The following is a 21157-nucleotide window of genomic DNA, read 5'->3' as shown; positions in this document are numbered from 1 at the left end:
CAATCCATATTTGCGTAAAATGAAATGCCACAAGATTCTTGAAGATAGGTAAATTGAAACCACTCAGTTTGTCAACAGAGATTCTCAAAGAGCAGTGGCATTTATTTGGGAATATCAGAGTACTGAAAAGGGAAGATGAGTACTGTAATAGCTATGGGCATATTCAAGGAGGTCAAGGCAAGGGAAAATTGTTTTTTCTTATTATTAGGATATATTTATTGTACAGAAGGAAATCATTGTGACAATTCCAAATATTGTACATTAGTTAGATTGCTCCTACCATCTCTCTTCCTCCACCCACTTCCCACCCACTTCAAGCAATTGCAAGAAGTTTCATTGTTCAGTTTCATATAAGTATATGAAGTACATCAACCACATTCCCTCACTTTAATCTCCTTTGTTCACACTCCCTCCTCCCATAGGTACCCCCAACCCACACTGTATCAATTTTATAGTCCTGTCTTTTATTAACTCCTAAGTCAATGTTCAAGGGGATTTCTTGCCTTGTATGCACATATGAATAATAAAAGAAAAATGAAAAAAAAAAATAAAGTGTTTGAAAAAAAAAAAAAACAAGGGGATTTCTTGATGTATCCTCACTGTGAGTTTACTTTGGTGCAAGGGGAAGTTTTTAAAGTCAAAAAGGCAGAAATTTATGTAAGCTGATTGCACACAAATTTCATTAGTCTTGGAGACACAGGCAAGAGTTGACTTCAGCTCATTGGTAGAGGTGGTATTGCTGGGCAAATACTGTCCATAGCATCTTGTCTGACCCATTGCAGTCTTGAATGTTAAAGATAAACTTTGTTATAGAAATCTGCTCATAAATTTTAAGGTGTGCAAAGCCTGGGATGTATGTAGACTGTGGAAGAATTTCTCTTAGGCCTTGAGAAAGTGCTATGTCAGACAGGCAGGCATGAAGTCTCTCCTTTCATAACTTCTTGGCTCTAATTTTGTTTGGGTCTGACAAGAACGATTTTATATTGGTATTATCAACTTTTACAAGTTCATGACCATTATTTTTCATTCTTACAGTGGCCTAGGAACTCTCCAAGAAATCATTTAAATACCTTCTTTCTCATCCCAAGTACTTCCTGTCTCCCTCTGTTATGTACTCAAGAAATCCTCTTCACAGTTGTCCAGAATACTATACCTGAATGTCTTCTCTGTTACCTTCCTTAGAAGTAGCTGTTTGGAGGCAGGGGATGTAGCTCAGGGGTAAAGCACTTGCCTAGAATGCCAAGACCCTCAGTTCAAATCCTTAGTACATCAAAAAATAAATAAAGTAGGGGTGTATGTGTGTTGTGTGTGTGTGTGTGTGTGTGTTTAACAACATTTATTAAACAGGTGTCTGCCTTCACATTTCTTTTTTTTTTTTAACTTGCAGTTCTTGGGGATCAAACCCAGGGCCTTGTGCATGCTAATCAAGCACTGAATCACTGTGTTACATCCCCAGCCCTCAAATTTCCTTTATAACATTATTAGCTATAGAATATTTTGGAGACATGATCAAAATAGATAGAATTTAGAAAACAGGTCAAACAGAAAGGATGCCACCAGGAATCACCTGTGTAGAAGAATAAATTTACAAAAATTCAAAGAGCCATAAAACATAGAAAGTAGGGGCAGTGGTCACTGCAAAGCAGGCTCTGAGTGTGTCACAGAAACCAAGGGCATAGATCCTCTCATAGAGGCAATGTCACTGAGTGGTGAAGAACACAAAGAGATGATTTATTTGATACAGTATAAGAACCTTTGTAAATGCTACAATGTACCCCTACCTAGCTCAACAATAATAATTTTAAAATTAATTGAATAAATAAAAAGAATGCATAGACCACCATTCCAGTGCCAGGGCTTGGGACACAGTAGGCAGTCAATAAACACTACAGGAACAAAACAACAAAGGCAGAGTGAGCAGAGCCTGAAATTATGCTGCCCCTGAGGACATGGTATTGTGGCCCAGGGTTTGTAAGTGGGGAAGTCATATTGCAGGCTTCTGACTGGGCAAACTCAAAGAAGTTGGAGAGCTCATAGCACCCCAAGAATAGTGGATGCCTGTGGGGCTCAGGAGCTTCCAAGTGAACTCACCTGGGAGATGTCAATTCGGGGGAAGGAAAGAAAAAGGAAAAAAAAGAGCATTTGGGTAAAATAGCCCAGTGAAAGCCAAATAGAAGATATTTTTGTATAACCTTCAGAACCACAGGTGATTCAAAAACTGATAGAACTATTTTCTTTTTCTTTCTTTCTTTTTTTTTTGTGTGTGTGTGTGTGTTACTAGAAATGGAGCTCAGGGCCTTACACATGCTAGGCAAGTGCTTTTCCACTTAAGCTATGCCCCCAGCCCTGTTCATTAGTTGCTTCTGAGACAGAATCTCACTGCCTTTGTCTGGGCTGGCCTCAAACTTGGAATCCTTCTGCCTTTGCCTCCCAAGTGTCTGGGATTACAGATGTGAACCACCACTCTTAGACTGACCCTAAACTGTAAAGTGAAACACAAACAGTATCAAAGAAACTGGACTGCGACAATAGACTCTTTAGAAACTGAAGGACTGCTTCTTCATAGACATCTCCCTGAATTAAGGCCACATGAAACTGCCTGGGTTATTTGATAAAGTATGAAGTATTAATCACTGTGGATGTTGTGGAGTGAGCACAGGTCCTCTTCATTTTCCTTGGGACTTGGTGCTTTTGTTTTGGAATGAGCTGATGCCCTTGTGAAAGCTCTGAACTTGCATCAGGGGAAGAACCACAGCATAGACTCTGAGGAGCTCTTTGTTTGCATCTTATTAAAGTCAGTTGTTGACTTCCTATTAACATGTGACCTTCCAGAAGTGAAACATCATTGCTCAAGAGCCACAACAACACAGCAAAACCATTGTACAACATCTGACTTCCTCAAGCAAAACCTGGCAAATCTGAAGTGTTCCATATTTTACAAATGGACAAGATTTTGATGACTATGTGATCTGGACTCTATACAAAGTTGTATATTCACTGTAGCCTTAAAATGACCATCTTTGATGTCTCTATAATGAACACAGAGAACAAAAAGCTCTTCTCAAAATTAAACACAAAATATTAGCTTCCTATCCCCTCTCTTAATAACAACCACTAAATTACAAAGTAATCTTAGTTTTTAGTGCATTTTAATACCATATCCATATTGAATCATATGAAGATTTATAACAACATATAAAGACAAAACACAAATGCTTCAGTTGTGATTTTTAATGTAAAAATATTTAATTTAAAAGTCATTTGGGAGATATAAAATCAGACAAAACATCTGAAATTTCAAAGTCTTTTTTTTTAATTTTAAGAATATCTATATTAAATGATCAGTAACAAGTATACTAGGATATTTCAAGCAGCGTGGAACATATATTTTGAAAAAAAGTAAGCCACCCAATGTTGAAATACACCATTAACCATCATGACCTTTGTGTTACAGGATTTGTGCCTATTAAACCTTATTCTTCAGTGAGACAGCTGGGACTATGAATGCCTGGGGCCAGATTCCCTTTGATATGTACTTGAAATAGCTATCATTTCTTCTAGCACTTTGCAAGATAACTTTCACTGCTGACATTAGCAACAGCCGGGTGTGACCCAGCATGCCTATAATCCTAGCACTCCGGAGGTGGAGGCGGGAGAATCTGGAATTCAAGTCTGCCTTGAAAAACACTTAAATAATCTCTCAATTCTTATCATTGCTGCTCTCACCAAGGGCACAAATATGTTTACATTGACCTTGAAACTCTACGCTGCTCTGTCTCACACACTAGCACCCATGAATTCCCATAGAAAATGAGGCTGAAATTGGGTTTGATCTTTTTTCTCACCCAAACATGCGAGCTCTTCTCACTACCCTACACTGCAACATTTTGGAGTAGCCAAAAAAAGGTTAAAAAAATTACCACAGTACTTTAAAATAATCCTTACAGGAAGAAAGAATTTAGGAAAAATCCTTTAAACTTTTTTGCTTTGGTTTCTTTTTTCGTTTGTTTGTTTTGGTGGGACTGGGATTTGAACTCAGGGCTTCACGCTTGCAAAGCAAGTGCTTTACCACTTGAGCCAAACCTCCAGTCCATTTTGTTCTGTTATTTTAGAGATGGGATCTTAAGAAATATCTGCCCAAGCTGGTCTTGAGCTTTGCTCCTCCCATGCTAAGATTACAGGTGTGAACCACCAGCACCTAACTTATGCCCTTTAAAGCTTTTTAGTAAACTTGGGAACCTGATAAGCAAATTTAGCAAAATATATAATGCAAAAATGATAAAAAGATATCTTACGTCATTACAGTAGTTTGCAAATCATTAATGATGTGGATATTAGCAAGTAAGTTATTGCTGAGTTTCTGGATGCACCTGAATGGTAAAATGAATCCTTTTTATACCATCTCCCAAATAGTGACACTGTTAGAATAGGCCCAGATGACCCATTCTTGTTTACCAAACGTCCATCTTTTAGCACCTAAAGAAAAAGTGAGAACAGTACAGTCAGCTTTGTTAAAATACACATTGCAAGCATGCTAATGATTGTGAAACCATCCTAGATACAGTAGTTGATTGGGTCATTCCTTTTTGGGAAGGGAAGAACAGGCGGAATGGAAAAGGGCAGCTGTTTTACATGTAATGAAGACTCAACATTTGAGTTACAACAACTGAATGTAACCATTCATCAACAGCATCGATTCATTGGGTCCAATTATGCACAAGCTAAAGAAGTATACAGGAACTAGAGAAGCATGCATACCACTTATCCCTCAAGAACTTTAAAAGTTAGTGGTTAGTGGTTAGTGCTGCACGTTCTCAACATAGAAATACATATGTTAGACAGGAAAGCAGATAAATGTTCAGGAGGTCTCAGAAGAAAAAGCTAGACTTGTCTGCTTTCCACAGTGGGACACAACCTCAGAAAAGAATGAGAAGTTAAGAATTTCTTCCTGGGACTATATGGCAGAGACAGTATGGGAACTGGAAATCTAAGCAGCAACGTCTCATTATGGGACAAAGCCAGTGTGACAGGTTCAGGAAACATTTTTTTTCCCACTCTATGTTAGAGCCAAGAGGTGTGACTGAACCACTGGGGTATAGACTCACAAGAATAGATTATTAAATTCCCAAAAACTTTGATGAGTAGTTGTTAATCCAGCTGTGTTAGCTGACCATTACTGTAATGAAATGCCTGAGATAATTAACTAACAGTGAGAAAAGGTTTACTTTGGCTCACAGTTTGGGAGGTTCCAGCCCAAGATGGGGGGAGGCAATCATTGCTTTAGGCCTCTGATGAGGTAGCACACCACAGCAGAGTGCATGGTGGAGCCAAAGTGCTCACACATCGTAAGACAGGGATCAAAAAGGAAGAGGCCAGGACCGCACAATCCCCTTCAAGGGCACACCCATAGTGATCTAAGGACCTCCCACTAGATCCCACCTACTAAAGCTTCCCCACCTCCCAATAGTGCCAACATGGCAACCAAGGCTTTAACACATGGACTTTTGGGGGGCACTTATCCAAACCACAGCACCAACCATTCTTAAAATTGATCATGTGGGAATATTTATACCATGAAAATTGGCAAGTGCCACAAATCAGGACTTTTTCCTTTTCTTCCTTATAGAACAAGTTGCTAGCACTTACAGTCCACCACTGGCTAGAGCTGAAGATTCAGGAAGAAGATACCACCCCAGAAACTGAGGAATGTGGGGATCATATTGTGAAAGCCATGAATGACCAGCTCTGTGGAAGGTACAGTGGATTCTCCAAAAGGAGGTAGTAAGTATAATTGAACAAGAATTGGAGAAAACAAGAATAGACAATAGACTGATAAGAATGAAAGAAAACAAACCCATCAGTTAAGAGAAAGCCTGCCCAGGGAAGAAACTGGAAACTGAGAAGAGAGTTACTTTATAACTGGAAGAAGAAAGTCACCACACATCCTAGAAGATAATTACTGTGCTTCACTGTTCACCAAGTGCCTTCATGGGCACTGTCATAATCAGTGAGGAAGGCATTCCCTCCTATAATTATGGAATTCAGAGATTAAGAGACTTTCCCAAGGTTATATAACTAGTTGGTGGCTGAGTCCTGACTCAGCTCGTGCTTCTGGTAATAAGACAGAGTTGCCTAAGGTGCTAGAGCAAGGTGTTTTGACATTTGTGGGCACAGGGAGTAACATTCCATCCTCTTAGAATAAAACTAGTGGGGGTGGGGTAGAATGGGTAGAATTTCAACACTCAGTAAGTGTGTTAAATTTTCTGCAAGAGTGATCCTTTAAGACATTGGGTAAATGTTCACTGAGCAACTGGAATGGAGGAGGGGGAATATTCAAGAAGACATGTGAGTATGACTGATATAAAATACTCGCCTTTTTTAGAAATAATATGTTAATCAAAGGACCGTGCTCTACAATGTCACTAAAAGAAAAGAACTAAGAGTCAGTTAGCATTTATTTGGCTGTTTTCAAGGTCTTTAGACCTTATGGTCTTTAAATCACAGCCCTAATGAAGGAAGATACTGCTTCAGGCTGCCATGGCTCTCTAGATTTCTTTCCATAAACACTCAACCCCTTCTGAATTCTGTGCTCACGAATCAAATGGTCTGATAGTCCATAGTTTGGATTCCCAGGATGACTTGCTCATGGGGAGCTTTCTTGAGATGACAATTCATTGTTCTCCAAGTAAGTGAATCTATTTTCAAAAATAATTAGTTGTGCTCTCTTTCACCCATCCTATGGGCTTAGTTAGTATTTATCCCTTAGAACCTGAAGAACTCAGAGAAAATCATGACATTTTAAATCTACACTTATAAAATGAAAGCCTACAGCACCCTGACTATGATGCTCCCTCTAAGGAATTGCTATCTCAAAGACCTTGCCTGCCAAGCTGCTTTTTTGTATACTTTTGGTCTGGTATACTCTAGATCTCATTTCTTCTTTCTGGAAATGAATTGGAGCAGGTGAGACAAGACTCAGATGGTAATTATACCATAAGTGCCTGATTTAAAGGATAGGTGCCATCACTTCCTCCCCTCCTTCCTTCCACCGCCCAAGAATAAGGACCCAGAGCTGGGAGACAGCATGGCTTCCAGAGAATCGAAACCTACAAATACTAGGAGTTCAGCACTTAAATGCTTTCTCTACTGCACCTTTCTCTAATTGCTCCCTACTGTTTGAAACCACTTGAGATGAACATGTTAAAACAAACAAAGGAGACCCCTTTGTTTACTCTCAAAATCCTCAACTATCTTAATCCAACTTCGTTAAAAATTGTACTCTGGTGTAGCTCAGAGTGATAGTGAAATGATACTTCTGACTCTGGACTCTTAATCTGGTCTAGAAACCAGCATTTTTTTGTTCTCCCTTTGATGAGGCTATGGAGTGAGGTTAACGCTCAGTCCTACTTGGGGAAACTTCTCAGAGACAGGTTTCTATGAGTGCACAACTGGGAAAGTGTCGCAGTAGGACACAGGAAACCAGGTTGTGTGCTCAGCTGGCTCAGAGCTTACATACTAAGTACCACTAGAGCTGATCATGTGCCTTCCTAAGTCTACCTGTGTGACACTGCTTTCTCCTCTTGCTTCCTCGAAGTGACCTCAAATATTTTCAGTTCCATCCCTGCGTATTTCTGTCAGTCCAGCTGCCTTTTTGTTTTTTGAGGTTTTTTGTTTTGTTTTGTTTTTTGCAGTACTGATGGTTTTGAACTCAGGGCCTCCTGCTTGCTAGGCAGGTACTCTATCAATTGAGCCATGCCCCCCAGCCCTTTTTTTTTTTTTTAAACTGGTGACATTTCGTTGTCATGTCTCTTTATTTTTCTTTATTTTTTTTTTAGATTTTTTTTATTGTTTTATTATTCATATGTGCATACAATGCTTGGGTCATTTCTCCCCCTTGCCCCCACCCCCTCCCTTACCACCCACTCTAGGCAGGGGGGAGAAATGACCCATTTTTGCTTATAGGGTCACATATTTTTGCCCTGGCCAGCCTCAGACAACGATCATCCTACCTATGCCTCCAATAATCTGGGCATGTTCTACCATGCCCAGTCTAATGGGTGAAATGGGGTTTTTGCTTTTTGCCCAACTTGACCTCAAATCGTGAGCCATCATGCCCAGCTAAAGAGAAATAGTATCTTTTTATTTTGGGTGGTATTGGGATTTGCACTAAAAGCCTGGTGGTTGCTAGGCAAGCACTAGATCACTTGAGCAAGAGCAATGCCTCAGCCTAGAAAATTATTTTTTTATAGTACTGGAGCTTGAACTCCAGGGCTTTGTACTTGCTAGGCAAGGCCTATCATTTGAGCTATGCCTCCAGCCCTTCCAGCTGCCTTTTGACTACTAGATTTTAGCTCCAGACTCCTCATTTGAGATCTGATCACAATTTTCTATAGCTAAGCTTTTCTTCTTGACTCAATTTACTTGTGAGTTCACCCAGGTTTTATGGCAGCCAAGGATTGCTGCTGTTGAGTTTTGCAGCCTAAGATTGCACTGTATGTTAAACACTTAGCTTCACAGAATTAAGTAGCTTTATAATTAGGATATGTTTCTGTCTGATAATACACACAGACATGTGACCACAGCAATTTGCAGTTTCGAAGACTTCGTTGCCTGATGCTTAGATTTTAATTTCCTTTTATGGAGCATGAATGATAACATGCTAGTTATGGAAACCCTGTCTCTGTTTGTCATAATTCAGAAAATCATCAATGTCCAAATTAGTAATGAGTATGCATATGTATGTGTGTGCATGTCATATGCTAGCAGATAAAAACCTCCAGTTATAATTCTGACTTGAAAATAGCTTAATTCATGAATTAATTCCCTATAGCACTATAATTTATGAACTAAATATCTGATTTTCAGTTTTTCTCATGTAACAAAAGAAAAAAAATCTATAAACTAAAAATCTTCAGTGACTGATGACTCAAACTCATAGGTTTTAGATATGTTATTGTGTTATTCCAATAAAATGTCATCACTTTATCATTAGTTGCTATAAATTGCAAACATGACTGCAAAATTCCCCTCACTTTATCCAAGTCTTTTGGCAATATGGTTTTACAGCTGTTCCCACTGAGAGAGCTAAGTCATTTATTTCTCTACAACTTGAATGTACATGTCGTATGACTAGCTGTGGTTGATAAAGCATTCATAAATGTTCAAGCAGAGACTTGCAAAGAACTGGCCAGATATGGCTTTTCCTTTTGATGCTCTTGGACTCATTCAATGAAAATTGAGCAAGTCCACATTTGGTGAGAGAAGAGAGACCATGAGGAAAGATGGCCCCAAATTCCCCAGCTGTGTTAAGTGAGTCCATCACAATCCAGTCTACCTCAACCATCCTCCTAGCTAGTAGAACACACAAGCCCAGCCTACATCAGCAGAATGATCTCAAAGTAGAAAAATAGCTGAGCTATACCTTAAACTGCCAAACCACAAAATCAGGGCTAAATCAATGGTCATTGTTTAAATTCATTAAGTTTTTTTTTTTTTCAGTGTGGTGCCTGTATATATATTTTTTTCATGTATTCATATGTGCATACAATGTTTGGGCCATTTCTCCCCAACACCCCTCCACTCCCTCCCTCTCCCTCCCTACCGCCTCTCTTCCAGGCAGAAACTGTTCTGCCCTTATCTCAAGTTTTGTTGAAGAGCAAATATAAACAATAATGGGAAAGACAAAGCATTTTTGCTAGTTGAGATAAGGATAGCTATACAGGGAGATTCCTAGCATTGCTTCCATGTTACAAATGTGTTACATTCTAAGTTGTAAATCCATTAAGTTTGAGGAAGTTTATTATACAGCAAAAGTTAACTGACAGTTGCCACAGAAACTGCTCTAATCTGTTTTACTAGACTTCAGAGAACAGAGCAGTGAAATATACTCTTTAAATCCTCTTACCTCAAATTTTTCAGGCGACAGATGAATTTTAGAAAGCAGCACTTCAGGAAAAACATATTTTGTTCCAAATGTACCACTGAGGGAGAACATTTCAAATCTTGTCAAAGCAGTTTCTATTGGCCGTCCACAAGTGGTCAAATTAGCACTTTTGCACTTCAGCATTGTGCATACCTGTGTGGAACAGATGCAGACAAAATTCAATGACTGTCTTAGATCTTGTTATTCATAATAGAGCTGGTGACTTGGTTTTTAAGTGTAACAAGACAGAACTTTCTTTCTCTGTTAAAGAACTTGGTTTTCCTTCTTTCCTTCCTTTCTTCCTTCCTTCCTTCTTTACTCTCTTAGTCTCTTTTTTTTTTTTTTTTGCAGTTCTGGGGCTCAAACCTTATTTCTTATAATTGCCTGCTTTCTTGAAATGACAAGTGACTTGAGAACCAACACACTTCTTGGATAGCAAGTAGACTGAAAGAAAGAAGTCAGTTTGACTTAGATTTAAACTATTACTTTGGTGTGTTAGAAGATGGCACTGAGCCCAAGGAAGTATAAGTCTTTGGGCAACAGTTTTGCAAACTTTGGAAGAGTAATTAAACCTTGACCACACTGCTCTTCACCTCTCTTTCCATGTCCTTTTCTTTAGAGATGACAGTGAGGTACGAAGCATAAGAAGATGCAAATTCATAGCCAACACACCACAAAAAATTTGCATCTTTAATGCTTCTTATTTGAAGGAATTTGAAGGGAATAAGACTAGGACCTCTGATTAGAAGAGGAATAAGATAAAGCTGATATTCCTACTCTTTGTTGATTTCACAAGTGAAAATAAATCTGTTTATATTGAGTGTTGACAAACAATCTAATTGAAGTTCACCACAATATCAAATAGAAAGTCATCATAGCTTAATTTTTTTAATGTTCTCAAGGCAAGAAGTTAGATTATGTTTAATTCCCATTGCAAATACCATGTTTGGTTAAATCCCTCTGTGTGTGTGTGTGTGTGTGTGTGTGTGTGTGTGTGTGTGTGTTTCTGTCAATGTATGAAGTCACACCAAGGAAAATCACTTAGTTTCCTGGAACAAATGTGAAAGGTTAACCTGAAATTTATTGGCGCTTAAACATTCCCAGTAACTTAAGCCAAGATTACCTGCCAGTACTCTCTTCTCCTTCGGCCGTGAAGTCCAGTAAAAGCTCCCAGAACATACACTTCATTCTCTTCTTTTTTTAATATTCTGTAGCTTAAATGACAACATAACTCTTTTTGACAGACTGTAAGATTTCCTGCATTTTCAAAAAGTTCTGTGAAGTTAAACACATCCCGAGAAATAAAGCCTCCAAAAGTTTTTTTCTGTACTTGGAAGGGTTTGATACTTGTAGCATAGGCACTCCAATTCACAGCCACTGGGTAGACAGGAGAGGTATGAGGATGTGACTCCAACTTTGAAAAGAGGATCTTTCCCATCTGTGTCTCCATGTCATAGTGGTACACTTTGGGAGCATGTGGTGCATAGATACCACTCCCTGTGAATGCAAAACAAGTCTTTTTAAATAACAACAATAGCGACACACACACACACACACACACACACACACACACACACACACAAACACCCTACTGCCTATTTCTTCATCAGAATTGGGGGTGTATCACCTTATCATACTAATGAGAAGGCATATGGGCTTCCAGTTACACCAAACACCTAACTCTTTCTACTCTCTTTTGGAACGGATTAAAGTAGATGTTTAATAATCTCATTTCAAATAAACTGTGGCTATAATAGCATTATTTATTAGCATTTTGGAAAAATACAAAATATAAAAATCTTTGTGTTCAGAAGTTTCTAATGTTTGAGAAAAGGTGATGCAAAATTTCTCTCCTTTCCCATTGTGATGACTTTCAAATATGTCCAAACATTCTTCAACACTCCTCTTCCCAATAAGTGGATCCAATTCCCTTCCACTGGACCTAGTGACTCACTTCTAATGAACTGAGCATGGTAGATGTGATGGTGTTAACTGGCCATAAATTGCAATAAGGCTTCCTTCTCCTTCCCTTTCTGTCTCTGTCTTTCTGTCTCTGTCTCTCTTTCTCTCTCTTCTTTCATCACTTGCTGTGGAGGAATGGAGCTCCCATATTATAAGCATATATTCATTATACAGTCCTATGGAGAAGCAAGTGCCAAGAAATGAAGGCCTTCTGTCAACAGCCACTGAGCAACTGAGAGTTCCTGCCTAGAGCCATGGGAGCTTGTCATCCTGGAAAAGAACCAGCCTTCAGATAATTGCTACCCAGTCAACAGCTTGATGTAACCTGAGAGCTAGTTTAAGCCACTCCCAAATTCCTAAAGAACAGAAACTGTGAGACAATAAATGTTGGTTTAAGCCACATTTAACTTTAATTTAATTTGTTATATGGCAGCATTTGAATAACATTATCTTCTCCTTTTGACAGATTGGAGCACATTTCTATTCAGGTCCCTGCTTGTCCACTTGTTGGCTGGTCTTTGGAAAGTTACTCACACTCTCTGTGCTCAGTTTTCTAATCTGCAAGTTAGGGTGTTAATATCCATCACAGAGAGTTATCATAATGAGTGGATGAAATAAAATATGTAAGTATTTAGCATGGCCATAACTTCTATAATCATGCACTAGCTTTTCTTTTTCTTTTCTTTCTTTCTTTCTTTTTTTTTTTTTTTGGTGAAAAGATAACAAACAGTAAAAAGTTTCAACAAAAAGCAAAGGTTAAGATCAGGGCTGGCAAAGTGGCTCAAGTGGCAGAGCACCTGTTTAGCAAGTGTGAAGGCCTGAGATAAAACCCAAGTACCACCAAAAAACAAAAACAAATAAAAAGTTATGATGATATCTGAGGCATTCATTTCTCTGTATTTGGAGGCAAATGCTGCAACCTTCACTGGATCATGAATTACCTGTCATATTTAGTCTGGGATGATGTATGTTGGCTGCAAGAAGATTAACTCCCATTCCCATTGCCCAAGCTGAATGGAATTCAATAGCTGTCAAAAGGGGCAAAACATTCATCCAAGCTGCAGGAAACAATATGGTGTCCACGTGGAAATCTTTCACTAGGGTAATAGCAGGATCATGGAACAGTATATCAAAGCACGTGAAAATGCCGAACATCCCAAATGTGGTATTGAAAGTTACCAATTCTGGTTTTCCAGGGGTATCAAACTGAGGCTCCATGTAGAGGTGATACTATAATAAATATATAAAATCAAAATATTAAAGGCTTGCTTATTGAAGAGATAATTGATATTGATAACAAAAATCAATAAAAGATATATGGTTACAGCAGGAAATTTCCCTGAATCTGGAAATTGGAGTAAATTTCCAAGGAAATAAGCAACATATGTCCAGAGGCATCTCCTCTCTCTCTCTCTCACCAAATATCTCCGCAGAAACCCCAAACACTATAAGCTACTTAAAAGCTGCATTACTCTTTGGAATTCCTGATACCCAGAAACAAAATAGACACAGAGTAAATATCTTTGAGTCCCATGAAGGATGTCACTTCTCTCTTCATAATATTCCATCCAAAGTTATCTCAGGGACTCTTATCCAGCTTTTAAAATTACTATTGAAAAGGAATATTCTGTTTAATTCTCTGAGGTTTTAAAAATTACTATTGAAAAGGAATATTCTGTTAATTCTCTGATTCCTTCCAAGTCAACTCAAAAAACTAACCTAGTCTAATATGGTAATCAGATCAACAGTTAATAAAATACTCTATGATTTAAGGAATGCTAAGCTTTGAGGTTGAGACCATTAAGACCTCTCTAAATGTACGTTCTATTAAAAAAATTAAGAAACTGAACTTTACTAGTATTTTAAAAATTGATCAAGGCTGGGCCAGGTGTTGTGCATCTGTAATAGCAGTCACTAGGAAGTTAAGGCAGGAGAATCACAAAAAAATCTCAAAAAAAAAAAAAAACCCCAAAAAACCCAACAACAGTACTTCTATTAGACCCATACATCAGAGGTCATAGGTCATGAATTGTTCCGCAAGATGCCTGAGAAGAGAGTAAGTGCATCTCAACTTAGGATGACTTATAGGCCCATCACATGCTTGTCTACGTTCAGTGTACTGGCATTTTACTTGGTTAAGTGAATTCACCAACTACGCAACCACTGTTAACTAAATCAGCATTTGCAGAATGGAAGGATAGTTTAAACAGATTCTGGAATTAAACTGCATTGAAAGCTAATACCTTAACGCAGAGAAACTAAAGCAGATACCTTAAAAGCAACTGAGGCCAATAGGAAAAGGGGAACAGGAACTAGAGAAAAGGTTAGATCAAAAAGAATTAACCTAGAAGGTAACACCCACGCACAGGAAATCAATGTGAGTCAATGCCCTGTATAGCTATCCTTATCTCAACCAGCAAAAACCCTTGTTCCTTCCTATTATTGCTTATACTCTCTCTACAACAAAATTAGAAATAAGGGCAAAAGAGTTTCTGCTGGGTATTGAGGGGGTGGGGGGGAGAGGGAGGGGGCGGAGTGGGTGGTAAGGGAGGGGGTGGGGGCAGGGGGGAGAAATGACCCAAGCCTTGTATGCACATATGAATAATAAAAGAAAAAAAAAAAAAAGAAAGCTAACACTAATCATTCAAACAGTCTCCCAAACAAGAAAATGGAAGAGGTGACATATGAGATAAATTTTGAGAAGAAAACAGAAGATTAATTATATATGAAATTTTGACTACATATGAAAAAATTTTTCAAAATCCACAAAATTATGAAAAAAGTTTTTTATACTTTATAAATATACAAATAAATATTGACATTTATTATATCAATATATAAACTTAGGTTTTTTTCTAGTCAATACATATGATCAAAATCATCTGAATACCATTGGTTCACTATCACTTCTCTTAATGTTTATATTGTAACTGAGACGTTCAGGAGATATGTTCTCTGCTCAAAAGATTTAGGATGCTTAGAAAGAATATAGGGGAGGGGTACTCACACTGCCTACATATCATATGTCCATATAGAAAGCCAGCCTTTCTCCCCACCCTAATATGAAACTGTGAATAGGGTTTACATTACTTTTTTTCTATTCAGTGTTCAATGTAAAATTTTGATAGTTTGACCTTAAGTCTACAAGTAGGTGATTAAAGTAACTGGTGTAGCAAATAGAGTATTTTTGTGATTTCATGGGAAATTAACTCATATAAAGCCAATTCATACAACTTTGAAACATCTTTATACCATTTCAATATTAAATGGTATCCACATAACAGTCACCTCAGTACCTTTTGCAATGATATTAAAATTATTTGCTTTATATACTCAAAAACTTTATCTGAATCCTGAACCATTAAATTTATCTACCAGGTATCTGTTTCTATTTTTCTCAGATTATTCTCTAAACTACCATCCTTCTTATTACTCATTTTCTTTAAAAATCTCTAGTAAGGCTGGCAAGTGGCTCAAGTAGTTAGAATGCCTGCCTAGCAAGTATGAGGCCCTGAGTTCAAACTTCAGTGCTGGCAAAAGAAAAAATCAAACCTTTAAAAACAAAAAGAAAAAAATCTCTAGTAATAATATAGGGAATGAAGTTCAAACTCCTAAACCCAGCATTTCCCATTCTCATATCAGGCTCCATTTTATATACTGACTCTCTTTCTTACCTTATGGTAACGTGCCACCAGCTTTCCCTTTGTATCATACACCACATTGGTATTGTATTGATAATAGCCATTAGGAGGACATCCATTTGATTTGCATTGTTTTTTGTCTCCAATATTTACCAAGATATAGATAGAGTTGTTCTTAGCCAGGCAGCTGAGTCTTACTTGTACTGGTGTGTGACCAAATCTAAATCAAATTTTAATGAAGACATTCCAATTTTTTAAATGTATTTAAGTCACTTCGTATAGAAACAATAACAATAGCACAAGTGTATTGTAACTGAAGTCAATATAAAACCTACTCATAGAAAAGATCATATTTTAAAAGCCACAGATTATACTTAAACTTGATATTTTCACACTATATCTATTGTTCTAGTAATTCATTATTCCTTTTTCTGCATCATTTGTCTCTTCTCTACTGAGTCATCCCAGCAGCACGAAATAGGTTCTAGTAGCTACCATTGTCACCCAAACTAGAATAGGTTCAAATACAGGGAGGTTTCCAGAGACCTTAAACTCAACCTGGGGTGCCACACTGTGACACAGAGTGCCATGTTAATGGCACCAATGCCTACCAAGTCGTTGATATCATCATGGAAAAGAATTAAGAACAAGTTGAGTTAGGTAAGAAGTGTATGGAAGTTTTATTTAGCAAAGCAGAAGGGAAAACAAGGCAGGAAACAAAGCATGTCCTAAAAGACTGGAGATGTGGACCCTGAGAAGTGCCCAGTGTCCTTTGTCTAAGGCATACTTATAAGGCTCAAGTCAGTCAGGGGGCCTTTAGGTCCTTATCTCTGCACGCACTCCTTCTTTTCCACTATCTGGCATGTTAACTGCTTGCTGTGACAACCCTCTTCTAACTGAATCTTATGTTCTTGGAACTGATAAATTTGAGATTCTCAGAGACCAAGTCCCTGAATTGACATAGGTGCCATATGCTTGAGAATCTGCCAGGTGCTTTCTTCTAGAAGATGTTTATTTAGGATAGAAAAGCCTATAGTTAGGAAATATCTATTCTCCTTTAACAAAATTCGTTCTGAGTTTTGCCAAATATTTTCCTTGAGATATTCACCCAATTGTGCTTATTCAGAGCTCCAAGCAAGGTTAAGAGCATAGCAGTGCTATAGCCTAAGAGGGGTAAGACACTACAAGTTACTTTTTGGAGGGGTGCAGTACTGGTGTTTGAACTCAGGTCTTGTGCTTGCTGGGCAAGCACTCTACCACTTAAGCCACACCTCCAGACCCTTCAAATTACCTAGTAATACAGTGTTTACCTTAGTTCATGGTTCTTAGTTCCCATGCCTCAATATCCCTAATCTACCCTGACTCACCATTTAAAATAAAATAAAATAAAAACCTCTCTTGACCCCACATGCCCTTCCAAGTATTGGCTTCAGTGACCAGCTCGCCTTTGAAGCAAAACCTCTTTAAAAGATCTGTCCATATTGTCCATCTTGTTGACCCCAGGTCGCCTTGTCCCTCATTTTCCTTTAAAGCACTCTAACTAACTTTCATCTCTATCATCTTAACACTTACCAATGCCAACAATAATTCCACAATTTATCTTATCTTACTTATCTGCAGCAGCTGGCAGAGTTAATTACACCCTCCTCCTGCCAACTTTCAGCTCCCTGCAGGCATCCACCCTCTCATTCTCTTACTCATTATTGGTTCTTCTCTGCCTCCTCTGCTGGCTCCTCCTTATCTCCCTTGGGTCTAAACACTGGAATTTCCTAGAGCTCAAGCCTTATACCTGTTTTCTTCTCTAATTTGCTTCATCATGATGTTAAAAACCATCTGTATGCTGACTCCTGATTTTCTATCTCCAGATCCAACTCATCCCATCATGCCAGACTTGTATATGTAACGGCTTGGAGGACACAAGCTCCTGGGTGTCTGTACAAACTACAGGTGCACAAAATTGAACTTCTGATTTCTATCCCCAAACCTGCTGTTCCTTCAGGGCTTCCTGTATCTGCAACATGCAGTCTCATTTCTCCCATTGAACTGCAATTGGGTGATGACAGAAGCCCGTTTTTTTGTCAAAGTTTGTTCTTTCTACTCTTGATGCCATGAAAGAGATGTTTACCAACCATATGAAAAAAGTAGTCTCTATGCTGGTTGAGTGACTTAAGTGGTAGAGTGCCTGCCTAGAAAGCATGAAGCCCTGAGTTCAAACCCTAGTACCATGATAATAACAATAATCTCCTCCCCAACATTCTCAAGTTTCTATAGCTGTTGTTTTCTTTTGACTCTTCCATAAATTTGTAACATGTGTTTTTAACAAGAAATCTAGCAACCACCTGCACAAAAGAGTTTCTTACAAACCTTATAAAAAGCATCAGCTTAGAACAGGAAGAAGGAACCATCTACTGTAACCCAGTAATCTATCTCTTGTTAGGGTAGTCAACCTCTCTACAGTCAAGAAAAGCCATTTCCCCATATCCTTATATAACTGCAGAATCATCAGAAGTGCCTAAAAAAGTGTGGTTTCCATAATCCTCCACCAAGAACATGACAGAGGAATGTTTAGTAAATTTAATTTGAGGTTAAAAAAAATGAGGAAAAGTGTGAGAGCATGAGAGAGGAGATGAGACATGAGAGAGAATGAGTGGTAAGAGAGATCAATTGCTATGTCGAGAAGTATGCACTCTTCCCCAAGCTCATCATCTTCTAGTCATACTAGACCATGTGATTTATAAACTCATATACGTACATACTAAATAATTAATATTATAAGGTTTCAAAATAAACTTTTCCCAGGAAAATTAACTCTAAGAGCCTAGGGAAATGCAGTTTCGAAGTAAAATGTTTTATGATTCACTGTAAAATTTGTAGTAAAAGCTTTCTGCCTAAGAGGCAGACTCCAGGACAGACAAACTCTATGAAGTTAAAATAAGGTCCCTTTAACAAAGCCCTTGAAATAGTTTCCTAACACAACACACCTTCTATTTCATGAAGTAAGTTACTGCTTGTATCCATGAGCTCTTCTCTTAGCTTTCCCTGTAATAAGTATTCTGTTTGAATATTTCCCCAAATTTCACAAAGATATTCAATCACAAAAGATTAGGAAATTACATCTAACTATGATTTTTTTAAATATAGCAAATGCCCAAGATAAATATAACTATAACAATACACCACATACATGATAACTCAGGGTTAACTATTTTGCTTTGGTGAACGCATACAGTTTAGAAAGTGATGGCACTAGCTGGGGTGTGGTGGCGTATCTGAACTAGTAGCACTCAAAAGTCTGAGGAAGGGATATGGAGAGTTCAAGGACAGCACCTGGACTACATAGCAAGACCCTGCCTAGAAAAAAAAAAAACAGTAAAGAAAAGAAAGAAAATTATGGCACTTTTGCACAAGCAATTAGGATAGTTGACATACCTGTGGGGGTCTTGACATGGAATCCAGTTCACCTGAGGTTCTGGAACATCCTCTAGGTAAGGGAAAATGGTTTTCCTGGTAAATTTCCATCCATAAAGTGCATCTTCTGGAGTCAAAATGATTTGAGCACCCTGTTCAAAAGTAGTCAAATCAAAATTGTTTTCCACGTACAGTATAGACAATTCAACACTCTTCCAGAAATTATGCCCCTCCCATAAATTATGATTAGCAGAAATAAAAAAATACTTGCTGAGCTGCCTGCTTAATTGCTATCTCCAGAATATCTATATTCTTGTTCATGACGAGCAAGGCTTCCTCCTGAGAAACAGGGATTTCTGTTTTATTTGGTAATATAACTGCATGTTCATACACAGCAGCTATAAAATTATCGAGAGCACAGACATGCAGGATAATTAGGGCAAGCCCTGCCACAGAAGTTAGAAGAGAAGTGGCCATGGCTGAGGCTGAGTGATTTCTGAAAGTGAAAGTAACACTCAGGAAGTATTCATACGGGGAAAACATTTATGCAACATATGACTGCAGCTATTTTTCATAAACAAATCATGCCTGCCACTTGAGGAAAACAATGTCACAGTTCATTGAATGCAATCACAAAGTATTGCAATTATTAAAATACATGTACTAGTGATAAGATTTAATATCAAAATTTAAAAAATTCAAACATAGCACCACTCTACTTTCTTTCTATTAATAGAAGAGTAAATTAACTCTTGTATGAAAAAAATCATATCACAATAAACGTTTCTTTTATTTAATTTAAAAAAAGCTAATTTTTTGTTCTGTTGATTGACTTGTCATATTTATTTTTAGAAGAGGAGAAAATTTTTAATATTGACTACTAGCAGAATGCACAGCAAAAAAAATATAAAGAACAAAATTCACCCAAATTGACATTCTGACTTGCAATTAAGAACACCAAGAACATGTGTTCCATAAGCAGATTTGGGGTCTAGTTTGTTCACTGCAGCATTCTTAGTGTCTAAAGCACAGATTCTCCAGGTGCCACTCCCTAGGGTTGGGCCAGAGGAGAAATCAAGACCTCTGTTTACCATCCGGCCCCCAGACTTTCCTCTGTTTCTTCCTTGCCTTCTATATCCCTTTCCCTGCTTCCTCCCTTCCCTCTTTACTTCATTTTTTCCTTCCTCCTTCCCTCTCCCTCCCCAGCCTTCTTCCCTTCCTTTCTTTCCTTTATAGGGGGTAGATGCCAGGGAGTGGGAGACACCTAGGACTGGTGATCATAAAGATCATCTCTGTTATAATGCAGATAATATATAACTTTCATTTTTGTTAAAGGAAAATAATGAAAATAATCACATGCCTTAATGAATTTTTAAAAACCCACAACAGTTACGGTATGTGACATCTGATGCACTACTAGGACATCTATATTCTTTTTCCCAATTCTGAACCTAAGTTAGGTCTTTGTTTTATTTTATCTAGCCTCTGGATAAAAGTCACTTAAAGGCTTTTTTAAATTTTAATTTTGTGGTACCTGGAGCTTGAACTTAGGCTCACACTTGCTAGGCAAGCTCTCTACCACTTGAGCCACAGCCTCAGTCCACTCAAAGTCTTTTGGACAGCATAAGAGAGTAGAAACAAATAAATAAAATCCACTCTATGTTTTCCTTCATACTGAGATAAAATTCTTGTGAAGTAAGAGGTCTAAGAAGACTAGAAATATAATCTGATCATGTTTTCTACTGTGAAGAGAAGTTGCTACTAAAGGAGTAACTTTTCTTACCTCTACAGAACAGAAAAATGAAAATAATTTCAAGAATAAAGGCTAAGTCCTTTAGTAGAAAATGTGATAGCTGTTTTATGAATTTCAGCAGATAGCATATTTAATGGGCTTATTAGCATAAAATTATAATTATATAGTATAACTACATAATTACATATCTAGTATACAGTGTGCATAATTATATATTGCTATTCAATTATATAATTATAATATATAAGTAAATATAATTATGTAAGTATATACAATTATATATACTGTGTATAATGTTATACAGTATATATAATTAGTGAATTAGCATGTATTATTCATGTGTAATAGATTATGAGGTGCCTTTAGAATTTGAAGATCATATAACCCAAATGACTATGTATCACAGGAAAGGAATGTGAGATACAGAGAGGCAGAGGGACTTACAGCAGGATGTGCCATTTGTCACTTCTG

General features: G+C 37.8%; 1 protein-coding gene and 1 long non-coding RNA gene across 4 annotated transcripts in view; one reads left to right on the top strand and one right to left on the bottom strand.

The window, feature by feature from the left end:
- The window catches only part of LOC141423379 (uncharacterized), a 56909-nt gene that overhangs the window by 29718 nt on the left and 6034 nt on the right, over positions 1-21157 (top strand). For 2 of the 3 annotated variants that reach the window (XR_012448187.1, XR_012448186.1), the window contains exons 3-5: positions 5627-5781; positions 12351-12507; positions 17391-17472. This is a non-coding gene — a long non-coding RNA (uncharacterized lncRNA). Of the gene's footprint in view, positions 1-5626; positions 11179-12350; positions 12508-17390; positions 17473-21157 lie in introns of those variants that run through there. The other variant, XR_012448184.1, reaches the window with a different exon arrangement.
- Positions 3217-19444, bottom strand: Vnn2 (vanin 2). Its single transcript, XM_020165429.2, has 7 exons — positions 19201-19444; positions 18955-19085; positions 15559-15745; positions 12826-13114; positions 11046-11419; positions 9905-10075; positions 3217-4476 (listed from the first exon to the last, which is right to left on the bottom strand). The coding sequence occupies exons 1-7, from the start codon at positions 19408-19410 to the stop codon at positions 4300-4302; spliced, it is 1539 nt and encodes a 512-aa protein (XP_020021018.2). The 5' UTR covers positions 19411-19444; the 3' UTR covers positions 3217-4299.

This window comes from Castor canadensis, chromosome 1 (assembly GCF_047511655.1).
Source record: "Castor canadensis chromosome 1, mCasCan1.hap1v2, whole genome shotgun sequence".
Taxonomy (NCBI): Eukaryota; Metazoa; Chordata; class Mammalia; order Rodentia; family Castoridae; genus Castor; species Castor canadensis.
This window is presented reverse-complemented; position numbering and strand designations above follow the sequence as displayed.